The following is a 12,959-nucleotide window of genomic DNA, read 5'->3' on the forward strand; positions in this document are numbered from 1 at the left end:
ATGCTCGAGGGACGAAATGGGGGATGCAACATTTGCAAACCTGAGCTCTGACTCTCCGGAGGTGGTTGATAGCGTTAGACAAAAGGACATCACACCAGAGTCTAAACAATATGACCCAACTCTGTCCCCCACTGGCTCACCTCAACAAGTAGAGCCTCATGAAGCTAGCTCTGCTGTCATTGAGGAAGACCTTAACATGAACACCGATTCAATAGACGTAGCCTATGGAGAGGATGAATGTGAATCAACCAGCAGTGATGCAACATCTAGCTGGCCATCTTTTAGTTCCAGTGACGACTTATGGGATAAAGATGATGGCAAACTGCAGTTTATCATGGAAGAATCAAAGGAAGACCTGATAAAAGATGCTGCACCTAGCCCCTCCTCAGATGCCAGGCCTGGGACACGAGTAGACCTGAGCTCTCTTCCTTTAGAACTTGTGGATGTGAAGGATGAAGACGTTGCACCAGCTAGCATCATGGAGAAATTCACAGACAACCTGGAAAGAGAAATGGTTGCACCACCAAAGGCTGCAGACCAAGATTTGGACAAACATTTTGAAACTTCCAAAGACGACGATGGAGCAGCAGGAGTACCCCAGCTAACTGACCTAGAAAATACCTTCTACACCATCATTAAGGAATTCTTTGACAACCTTACTGACAGGCAGCGCAAGGAATTAAGTGAAGGCGTTCATCAAGAGGAAGTGAAGGAGAAGCTTGTTGACATGGTTGTGGAGGTTATAGATCTTGTCGTACAGACCATCATTGCAAATCTTTCACAAGCCACAAATCTACTTGCTCCACCATACAAATTCATGACCACAAGAAGCCCCACCTCTTCCTTGGTGTGTGGAACAGAGAAGATTGAACCAAAGCTCATCAGGAAGTACTTTTCCATCACTGAAGACATCATACAGCAGAATTTAAAAGGCTCATTAGATAAGGCCTTCTACAATGTGGTTAGTGCAGGCACCTCTGTAAACATAACACACAAATTTAAGGATAGCATTGTCAAAACAATCGCTGAGCAGGTCAACTCTTTTCTCTCAAACACAATTCAAGCTGCACTGGACAGTGAATCCTCCAATGTCCATGCTCCTGCCTGCTGCAAGTTCTCAAGCTGCAGAGCATGCAGGGAGATGTTGGCAAGAGTAATCCGGGCAATGAAATTCATCAGAAGCAGGACACAGACGAAGTCAGATCCTGAGATTAGAGATGGACAGACCATCAGAGTTCACCAAAAGAAGTCGCAGTGGTGGCGCTGCTTTCCCAAATGGCGGCAGTGTAAGGTCCACCCAATCTCAGACCAACCAGTGAATGAGGTTATCCGGTTTTCATCCAGCGAATCATCTGGAATCAAATGTTCAACTCCTGTAGCCATTTCAAAACAAAGCTCTGTGCAATCCAGTACGAAGAACTCCTGCCAGAAGGATGAGGACAGTGCCCCAGAAAGCCCACAGAGCCCACCTATTACCCTAACCCCCTCACCCCCAACTGATTTCCAGGAGGAAGTTGTCCCAGTCCCAGTGACTAAAAAGAAGTCACTGTGGAAGCGGTTCAGACATTTCCTTGGGTTGAGGAAACCGCAGAGGTGGAAGAGGACCTCATCCACAACGCCTCACCCAGATCCCTCTGACCCCTCCTTTACCCCCATCTAGCCCCACCCCCACCAATCCTCCCCTAACCCCCCACCCCCCACCAATCTTCCCCTAACCCCCCACCCTCCTTGTGGGTTTCCCCCGGGTTGCTCCGGTTTCCCCACATTTTTTAAAATAAAAAAATAAAAAATGAAAATTACATTTTGGGTCGTCTAAATTGTATAACATGTATAATGTGTAACTATATTAAAAAAAATCTACTAAATAAAAATATAAACATAAAATTTCAACATAGATGGTTTAATTTGGTTGTTAGTTTGAATACAGTCATGTTATTAAATAAACCTGTTGTCAGATGTAGGAACTTGCCAAAATAGCCCCTGTGATAGGCGCTGCCATCTTGCATTGGTGACGTCATACGGAGCCAGAGTCTGTGCAGTAGAGATCGGCGGGTGAAGCGGCCGTAGCCACTTCCGCTAACCCAAACACACACTTAACTTACCGAAAAAACAGCAAGGATCCCACACACCGGCGTGTTTAACAGCATAACAGCTTCTCTGTGTGGGTCTGAGGTTAACGTTCACAGGTATGGAAACTTCAATGACTGCAGCGACTGTTTTAGTTACGTTTCCACTCAGGGATCGTCCTCCGCTCTGTTCACCTGGAACTGATCGGCTGCAGGAGCCGAATTTGTCAACAGAGCTGTCAATCATCATTTTGACAGCCTCAAATAACTAATTAAAAATAAACTTGTCAGAAAAACGAACACTTGGACGTGAATCACCATGATAATAACTGGCTATAATGACAGAAACCATGTTTGAGAAAAATTTATCGGCCGTGTGTTTTGATTTTATAGTTTGACCCATGTCCCGTCTGTTAACATGGAGGAGGCGGGCTCTATGACCTATACTGCAGCCAGTCAGCAGGGGGCGCCCGAAAGGTTTTGGCTTCACTTTTAGGGAGCTGTCATGTCGTCCATCTTTTTATACAGTCTGTGGGCTCTACTGCCAAATGTGGCCAGGGTGGCGAAATAAAAAAAGACTTCCATTTAAAAGTTCTCCAGAAATGTTTAACATTACAGCAGATGGGGGAACTTTCTGTGTCAATTAGGCATCTCCTGGCTAAAGTGTAAATTTTTCGGCTTTTGGCACTCATTTACCACAAGCAGCACAAGATTACTTACGATTTGATGCCTTAATTATGTATGTGGAGTGAACGTTCTGTGCGCTGGTGCACTTTGTTTGGAAAGATTCAGAGTTCTTTTTTCACAGCCTCTCCCCTATGAATGAAGTAACTCTGAATGAATGATATGCTGAAAGCTGAAATGACCTGAAGACGGAAAAGCAAAGCAAAAAACGTGGTGTGTGACAGACGTAAACACACGCGGGTTGCACTTGCACCATAAAGAAAATTAAATCAAATTAGGTAAGCAGTAAAAATAAATAAGAATATTCTATAAAATACGTACACTATATCTCGGAATGTGCAGCATATTGCCCAGTGGGAAATACAAAAAGAGCGTGCCATGCACTGATATAGTACAGGTATAGAAGTCAGATGTAGATTAAGAGACTATGATGTTGGATGAGAGTCCAGGTCAAGGGGGAATGAAGGCGTTACATATGAGGCTGATGCAGAGTTCAAGATCAAGATTCAAGATGTTTATTGACACTCCGATTATACAAATACAGATGTGTGAAATTCTTATGCTGGGAGGACCCATTTAAAGAGGTTAAATATCAAACATAAAAGACATAAAATATAAGAAAATATATTTAATAATATATACACCAAAGTGTGCAAGTGTTGTAAATGACGAAGATACCAACACCAGACTAGTTATTGTTCCACCAACCAACTGAAACTAGACTGTTGTTGCCAAGCAACCCAAACATCCTCCTGCACTCTGATCTGTGTCTGCAGGTGACCACAGATCTGCTGTTTTTGTATCATGTACATTTATCTGTTTGTTTTGCGAAATAAGAGTCGGCTGTGCGATTCAGAGGTACCCGCCTGACTAATGTGGACATGCACAGTCTGCTGTAATGTTAATTAAGAGTATTCAGAACACCTGGTTGAGGCTGAAGGACACGCACAGTAAAAAGACCCAGTGATGTTGTACTCTATATATCCACTCATGAAATGCCTCTAATCCAATCAGATTACTTGGTCTGAACTTACTGTTGTATAATTCATATTGCATAATCTTTATAAGCACACCAAGTTTGGCAGAGTTTTTACAGAATTGTAGATGTTCATATTCTTACCGTTTACTGAGAACAAACAACGACAAATGTTCCTATTATGTTTTTACGACATTAACACTTAATCTTGTCTGAAAATGGCTATGGAAAATTTTAATCGTTGATTTTTGAATGAATTACAAGACATAAGGGAACACATTTAGAGGAAAAAGTGGCCGAATCAGTAAAACTGCTAAAAACGGCTTTTTTTCCAACATCGTGTCATATTACGTCACTACAGGGACTCACGATGTCCGACTCTACTTTAGCTCAATGTGCAGTAGTAGGTGGTAGTGAGTCTGCGCTGTTATATCGTATTGTGCACATATTATTTCGGTAGTCTAACATTGTATTTCAACAGTTATTGTGATGGTTATTTATTCAGTTTGTGCCGGTTGCACAAATTGTAGCTTGACAGGACATCGAGCCCACTGTTCTCCTGACAGGAAGAGGAACGGTGCGAGCTTTCTTGCCTGGATGTGTTTGGTACTGGTGAAGAGACGGGACCTTGTTTCTGCACCGTTCACAAAAAAACGCTGTCATCTGTTGCGCTCATTGTTCACAGGAGGATTATGTTGCAAGCGATATCATGGAGTTCAGGATGGGACGTTAAAACCAGGAGCAAGTGAGACTGATGGCTGGTGCGATCCCTTCAATACATACAGCATGAGGTTCACCGTCAGCAGCAGCCTCTGCTCCCAGCAGGACATACAATCAGAGATTCATCGGCGAAAATGTGAGCTGTGTACAGTAAGACTTGATTTTTAAAGTTAGCTAACTCGAAATTAGGGTATAAGAAGAAACGTCACCACTCTCTCTCTGTAACGTAGTACGGACTGTTACCGTTTAGCCCAGCTGAAGCTGCAGCCGACACGCAGTCGACACATGTTGTGATGTGAAAAAAGCGCTGTGCTCTGCCTGGCACGGTCGGCACCTGTCTTGATCGTTGCATGTGTTGTATTGACTCTCAGATGTCCGTCGCGTTGGACAAAAGTGTCCGCTGAATTCAATTGTAAATTCAATTGCTAGATATCGCTAGCTAACACCGGTCACTATTCACGACACCTGCCCACTGGTTCTCGTTGCACTACAGCTCACTGTCTCTCGTTATTTCTCCTCATCGTGGCCTGTTCCTGCTCTCTTTGATACCTAACAGGCTCATAATTATCACCCTGTGGTCCGTCTTATGCATATGTTTTAACAATTTCTTCTTCTTCAATGACAAGAATTCAAAAATCTATTAATGTTACAGCCCTTATTAATCTGCAGGACTCCCTTACGTTAAGTCACATCCGGTCGTCTGTTTTGATGCAGAAATATAAGAAAACGTATAAAAGTGTCACAGCTGACTCCACAGTTACCAAAAACACAATTTAAATGCAGTTTACAAATTAAGTGAATAAATAATCTAATACAATAAAGACACATGAGCCTAATGTGATGTGTTGTGATGTCACTGATTCCTGTAGAACACCTGAACTATGATTTCCACAACAACAGCTGTGATGAAGACAAGATGTGTGGACACTACACACAGGTCAGAAACACGCAAACACGCACGCACAATTACTTAAACAGGCGTGTATCACAGGTCTGGATCTAAGCTGTGTGTGTTCCAGATGGTGTGGGCGGACACTCACAGAGTCGGCTGTGCTGTGCATCACTGTAACGACATGGAGGGACTGAACTGGGGGAAGACCTACTTCCTCGTCTGCAACTACTACCCGACGTCAGTACCTCCACTGTAATACTGCCTGTACTTCAGAACTAACACTACTGATGCTGCAACTAATACACTGCTGCTACAGTCACTACCACTCGTTACTTCTACTTCCTAGTAAATCACTTTTACTACGACTACCACTACTAGTACTACTAACCACTACTATTAATACTAACTGGACTATTATTCATACTACTACTTCTGGTGTTTCTCCCACTACTGTCAATGCTACATGACTGTTTAATATCACTAATAACACTTCCACTACCACTTCTACTCCTGCTATTACTCCTTCTAATGTAAAACTCCTCCTCCTCCTCCTCCTCCTAGTAGTTCTACTTCTTCACCTCCTCGTCTTAGTAGTACTTCTCCTCCTCCTAGAAGTACTCCGCCTTCTCGGAATCTTAGTAGTACTACTTCTTCTCCTCCTTGTCCTTGTAATAATTCTCCTCCCCCTCCTCCTCCTTCTAATCTTAGTAGTACTTCTCCTTCTCTTCCTCCTTTTACTACTCCTTCTCCTCTTTCTCCCAGCACTACTTCTCTAAGTGACTACCCCTCCCCTTCCTCCACCTCCTTGTCCTCCTAGAAGTACTTTTCCTCCTTGTCCTCCTTTTAATCCTCCTCCTTCTCTGTCTAATAGTACTCCTCCACCTCTTCCTTCTCCTGCCACCCCCTTTAAGTAGTACTACGACTCCTCTTATGTTTCCTTCTACTAGTACTCGTCCTCCTTGTTCTCCAAGTACTACTTCTCCTCCTCCTGGTACTAGCACTTGTTTGCCAAGTATTGCTTCCCCCTCTTCCTGGTAGTACTCCTCCTTCTTCTACTCTTAGTAGTACTACTCCTTCTCCTCCAAGTCCTGGTAGTACTTCTCCCTTTTTAGTACTGCAACTTCTCCTCCTCTTCTACCAGTGCTTCTCCATGTTATAGTTTTACTATATGACTATACTGTATAATGTTACCTCTGTATCACTGACAGCACTACTTCTCTCATCAGTAGAGTGATACCACTGCTAGTCTAACTGCTTGCACTATAATGAATTATGTTGATGTGACTGAAGTAGCAGTGCTACTGCTGGGACATGAGCTCCCTCTTGTGGACTGTTGTATGTATAACTATTTAGTATTTTCGCTGATTATGTATTTCAGTGCATGAAGGAGAAATTAGAGGAGACTATAACAGAGTACAATTAGACTTATTATTACACTATATATTACCTGTGTGTTTTTGTATGTTTTCAGAGGGAACTATGAAGGCGAGCGGCCGTACGTTGAAGGTGATTGGTGCTCCAGATGTCCTGAGAACTTCCAGAAGTGTGAAAACAACCTCTGTGGTACGACACGCTGTCTTTACTCCTCTGTAGTTCACATTCACTGACAAATCAGGTCCTAGTAAGCAGAGTTCAGAACCCGTACAGTACACAGCTTTTATATTTATAACAAGTTAATCAACAAATATGACTTCGTCTGTTAATGTTTTGATTCATTCATTCAACAGAAAGCACCAAACTTTGTTTCAAGCGTCTCAAACAGAAGACTTCCTGCTTTTCTTTGTTTTGTATTATTTCAAATAAATATCTTACATACAAAAGAAGCAGCCATGTTTTGCTCCTGAGAAATTGTAACAGGATTTTTTTGTTGCATCTTTTTTATAGATTAAAAGTTTAAAAAATGACTTCAAATAACCTTTAAGTCAGAAGTTCATGAAAATAATGCTCTTGTGTTTTCTAGTCGCCGACACGGTGGAGGAGGAGGATGACATTGATGCGGAGGATGAAGATGAGTTTACAGAATTTCCTGCAACAACTGTGCCATTCCTCCTGCCTGCAGAGGATGAAGAGGAGGAAAAGGAGGAAGAGGAGGCGGTTGTTCCTCCTCCTGTAACATCTGACCCTCATGTCCCGCCTGCCACCACCGCCATCACACCTACAACCAGCACTCCCCGTGTCACCACCACCTCTGCAGGGGACTCAGAGGAAATCCAACCAGATGACACGCCTGACCCAGGCACACAACCTCCAGAAGCCCCGCTAACGACACTGGGAAGACTTGAGGAGGTTCAGGAAAAGATGAGGGAGAAGGAGGAAGAAGAGGAGGAGGAGCAGGTAGAGGAGATAAAGCCAGCGGAAAAAGCAGAGAGAGATGTGGTTGGAAAAATATTCCAGAAAAACAGAGTTACAATGAGCGCTGCTTCAGTATGTTCACCGTCTGTCCTGTTAGCCAGTCTGACTGCCATCCTGACTCTGAGGCTGTGAGGAGGAGGAGGAGGAGGAGGAGGAAAAAAGTTCCTCTACACCTCACCACTCTTGCGTTGACTGCACATGACCTTTAATCCGCCCGGTGGTAACAAACTGTTTCCCGTCTCTCCCCCATTTGGGTCCATTCATAATTCACACTCACCCGAAAACCATTTTCTAAACATCTGCCCGTGGTCCAGGCCGAGATCTGGGGCAAATAATGTGTGCAAAACCTGCTTTAAAATGCTAAGGATACAAACATTTAACTGCAAGGAAGCTAGCAGAAACTTACAGGCACTAAATATGTCATTCATATCAAAAGAGACAAATTTAAAACACCAGTTTGGATGATTTTTTGGACCGCTAGCTGAAACCAACGCTATACTACAGAACAGAAAAGGGCCTTGTGAGAATAAATCAGAATTTATCAATCAATGCATCTTCACTTTCTGTGGGAGTGAGATGTTTAGATCAATCTCATGGTGGGTGTTAGAATGTCTTTAGCCTAGCTTATCATAAATACTGGATTGGCATTGCTTGGCAGTGTCCAGCTAAAGATTGAAAATGCTCCTATACTTAGCTTCTAAGCTAACTAAGAGATATACATGTTAAAGCCATAATATTCACTTTTAAGAGGATTTACATCAAAAAATGGTATAATGTAGCATTCGTTAACATCCTATATGACCATTTCCCCCCACCGTTTTTTAAGAATGAAGGTTAAGCTAGGTATTTAGCTAGCTATGTAGCAAGTTTACAATCTATTCATTACTCAGCTTACAGAGCTCTGATTGGTTGGCTAAAGTAGGGATCAAAACAGATGTGACAGAGAACAACGCTAGAGTTCTGATGCCAGGCTAGCTGTTCCCCTTTGCTTCCAGTCTTTGTGCTAAGCTAGGCTAATCACACCCCACGTCTTAATTTGAACTTCTCTCTTTTACCCGAGCTAATTTCTCCAGAAGTCTTTGTTTAGCTTGAGAGCAGACTGAGGTGAACATGCTACATTTAGAGCTTCAGGTGTGAAGGATCAAAGTAAGGTCACCCCTCACAGCTAAGTGTGCACATTTACCTGAGTGGGTTTTAAAGTTCATCATGAAGTCGTGCTTATAATAAAACATAACAGTATCAAAGCGTTACAACCGGAGATGTGTTCAATTACAGATGCAGGATACCAAATAAAGTATTTTTGTGTGACATAACATTTTAAATTGTGTGCACTCTGTAAACACAATAAAGTATTTGTGATGTCAGACCCACAGAGCTGCAGAGCTTTTGTACCATTCTAAAACAGAGTTGAAGTGTTTTAAAAAGAGGCCACTCACACACAAAGAATAAAGCTTCGGCCTCTCAGATCGCCTCCTCGTGTTGGTCAGTCGATCGTTTGTTTCTGCAGGGTGGAGGTGAACAGATTCACAGCATCATCTCGTGGAAAAAGAACCACTGTAAAGAAAAAGGAAAGACATGTTTACTGTTTGTAGTGTTTTTAGTTTAAATGCAGGAGAAATTATATGTGAACGGTGTTTGCTGTGTGTCAAACTGACGACCCTGCTTCTTCTTCATAAATATAATCTACTGTTCATCATTTACTGGAGCAACAACTGGACAGAGTCTCTAATAATGTACATTATCTCTGTGACACTGTGTTAGACAACAGGAAATTACCATAACTATCCTCAGTAACTTAGCAAAGATGATGTAAATGTCTGTATATAAGATTAATAAAGAAATAAACCGTTTCTTCTTTTCGACAACGTTTATGGCTCTTTTTCCACCAGTTCACATTCATTAAGGAGTCTGAGGACACCTGGGCTGTGTTCGATATGCCGTACTATACACTAGATACAATACACTACATGCTATATACTGCATACTGCGTTCAGCGGTCGTTTGAAGTATAGAGGAGCTATTCAAATTAATTTTGCAGTAAGCTACGCCAGGTGGAAGTAAACAATAACCACCGCTTCTTTAGCTTTAGCGCCCCCTTCTGCTGGAATGCTGCTGCTGCCCGTCATTTCAACTGCCGCTGTGACGTTCCAGCACTTTGCATTGTGGGATACAGAAGGCGAGGTAGACCGGTCCAATGCATACTGAAGATTTTCTCCAAATCAGTACGACATCCGGGTATTTTTGGCATTTTGCTTTTGTTTGCATACTGCATAGTACATGCTACATTTTGGCTAAATCAGTACATACTGCTAGTATAGTATGGCATTTTGAACACAGCAATAATGTAGCAGACAACCTCCGGTGTTGAAAAATGAAGCCAATGTGTAAGTGCAAAAACCTGCAGTTCCTCGAGTGGCCACTTGAGGCTGGCTCCAGAAAACAAGAAATAACATTACAGCAGGTGGGAAAATGCTAATTTTTACAGCAGAAATAAACATGTTTACAGCCTGGTACAAAAAAGGTTTTTTTTATAAATAGTTAAGTTTATTGTTTAAGATAACTGTACAGGGGGTGAGGTTTTTTTTATAACACACTCGTTTTAATGAGATTAAGCCGGATTATAGGGGTCGGATCACTTGATTGACAGATGGATCCTGCTGGCTGTCTGCTAGACGTCACGGTCACAGACACACGGTCACTGAACTTAACTTCACCTGTTTGTGTTGTTGGAGCCTTTAGAGGACAAATAATCCGTCTCTCTGTGGGATTTATGGAACTTTCTGGCCGTGCAAGAAGTCTGAGCTCCAGCTTTTCGGTGAGTTAAATGCTTGCGTGTTATTGTACTGATATATTTTTAGCACTAAGTAGCAGGTATACTGTGCTCGCTTTTGCTGCTTGTTAGCCTGTCCAGTGTTTATCAAACATTTATTTAATTGTCGGCCAGTAAATAGGAGTCAGGAGTTGTTGGCTTTTCCCCGGAGAGATTACAGCAGACTGACCGAAGAAGACAGAAGACCGGTTATTTTACATTTCCAGTTACATGTCGACTAGCTGTTTTTTCACCGGGCGAGCGAGCAGAGAGTCCGCTGCTTCTTTACTCTGATAACTAAACACCTGCAGTCAGTCACCATTACAAACAGAATCTCCTCCTGGGAAAGTTAAACTAGTTCATTCATCATTTATACAGTCTATGGCTAATAACCGCTAGCTACGCTCAGGAGCATATAGCTTAGCCGTAGCTGGCTGATTCATGCGGCCCGCCCATAGTCCTCAACCATAGGCTTCAGCTCGTTCGCGCTCCGCCTCTTTGCCTGCCTCTAGATTAGCAGGCTCTGGCATTTCTAATATAGCGACCCCCAGCGCCGGCGCAATTCAGGCTTCAAAACGCTTCTTCAGAAACCAATGGGTGACGTCACTGAGACTATGTCCATTATTTATACTGTCTATGATAGAAGATGGAGAATGCCAGGAGGGCAGACTGTGACAGAAACAACTGAGTTACTCTGAGCTACAACTGACTGAAGCCTGCAGCAGCTGTGGATACTATAACTAATGTTTGTGTTTCATATTATATGAAGATTGTAAGCTTAATATCTCAAAATACAAAATTACTGCATTAGTTCATAGAAGCAGGTTACTTAACTCATTGTCATAGGAAATAAAGATATGGGATAGATTATCTCCATTTCACATTGTTAAAAAAATTACTTAATGATTATGTGTAGAAAACAGACTTTGTTTAAAGATTGTCAATCGATTAAAAGCTGTTTTAATTAGATAAGATATTTTTCTAAAACAAAATTATATACAATGTAATGTCATGAGAGGCAGCGTCATTGAGGGGAGATACATTCCCTCCAGGTGGCTGCAACAAGGACTACAACCCATCATGGCATCTGTTAATAGACTACAAAGCCCAGGGAGAGCAGGGCAGTGAGATCAATGGGTGCTGCCCAGCTGAAGCTGATGAGCTGATTACCCTGGTGAAGGAAGAAGGCAAACAGTGTGGGGAGAAGAAAGAGAAGGACTGAGATGAAACAGAAGGGACAGGGCTTCTGTCAGTTTACAAGAGAAGATAACAAGAAAGCAGATTAGGATTTGAGTTAAATCCCTGTTTTTGATTTTGTAAGCAAGAGTTTAAGTTTACCTGTATGACAAAAGTCAATACAGTGTCTTTATGTTGGAAAGCAACGCTTCACTGTTCTCTTTTCCTGCACCCACACCTCCAAAGCTCCAAAAGAAAAGCTCTTTTTATCTTAAGTAGATCCATCTCATATCCCCTATATGACTGTAGGTTTTGTTTATTAAATAATGGTGTTTCCTTATTCATTGCACTGTACCGAATATGTCTCCTTACCTGTGGAAATGCAGATAAGACATGATTAAAGGAGAAGATATGAGAAAGGTACACTGATGTGTGAAGAGAGAGAAAGTAAAGATGGAAAGATTAAAAGTTTACAGACACATAAAAATAGAAAATGCAAAAGTGGAGGAGAAACAGATATGAAGGAATTAAAATGAAGGAGCGCGAAGGGCTGAAATATTCATTGCTAACTACTCTTACTGCTCTATTTCTGCTGCTTACTGAGAGGCTGCACGTGTTTAAACTTTATTTGTAAATGTTTAACATAATATTATTATAGGGGAGTACATGATGGGTTATCAAGATTTTACAATGTTTTGTAGCAAATCACAAACTCTAAAATACTATCAAAACCTACAAAATGAGTATTTTTCATTTTTCACTGACCAGATACCAGATTGATTATCACTTCAAAAGACGTGATAGAATTAACTTACATGTTTATTTTGGTTTCTAATGCCTATTTTGAAATGCTTATGTGTAAAATGTGTGTGCATGTGTGTAGAATGTTTAAAATGTGTGTGCATGTGTGTAGAATGTGTAAAATGTGTGTGCGTGTGTGTAGAATGTGTGTGCGTGTGTGTAGAATGTGTGTGTGGAATGTCTGTCACAGAATGAAACAGAATTCTTTGATGACCTTTGATGTCTTTGATGTCTTTGATCTGGCAGAGAATCCTCACTAAGACACTTATGACATCACACCAGAGGTTATATTAACCAGTCAGACACTTTAGTTATTATGAACAAAAACAAGAGAGACAAACTTATTTGCTCTGTACTGTTAACAAATATCGAACAAAGCCCACTGGAAATGGAACATATGGAGACGGTTTCAACAACCAGCCCGCCCAGCAAGGAAGAAGAGACAGAGGTCTCCTCTGTCTCCTCTGGAACAGAGGTCTCCTC

The 12,959-nt window shown here is 41.9% G+C and overlaps 1 protein-coding gene across 1 annotated transcript; it reads left to right on the forward strand.

Moving 5' to 3' along the window:
• Positions 1-5,296: 5,296 nt before the first annotated feature.
• LOC138589415 (peptidase inhibitor 16-like) lies at positions 5,297-9,549 on the forward strand. Its single transcript, XM_069659677.1, has 4 exons — positions 5,297-5,383; positions 5,466-5,575; positions 6,810-6,901; positions 7,299-9,549. Exons 1-4 carry the CDS (start codon positions 5,297-5,299, stop codon positions 7,820-7,822), a joined length of 813 nt encoding a protein of 270 aa, XP_069515778.1. The 3' UTR covers positions 7,823-9,549.
• The last annotated feature ends 3,410 nt before the right edge of the window (positions 9,550-12,959 follow it).

The sequence above is a fragment of the Semicossyphus pulcher genome, unplaced genomic scaffold (genome assembly GCF_022749685.1).
Source record: "Semicossyphus pulcher isolate SPU_LCO1_2020_fin unplaced genomic scaffold, fSemPul1.0.p SCAF_13, whole genome shotgun sequence".
In the NCBI taxonomy this organism is placed as follows: Eukaryota; Metazoa; Chordata; class Actinopteri; order Labriformes; family Labridae; genus Semicossyphus; species Semicossyphus pulcher.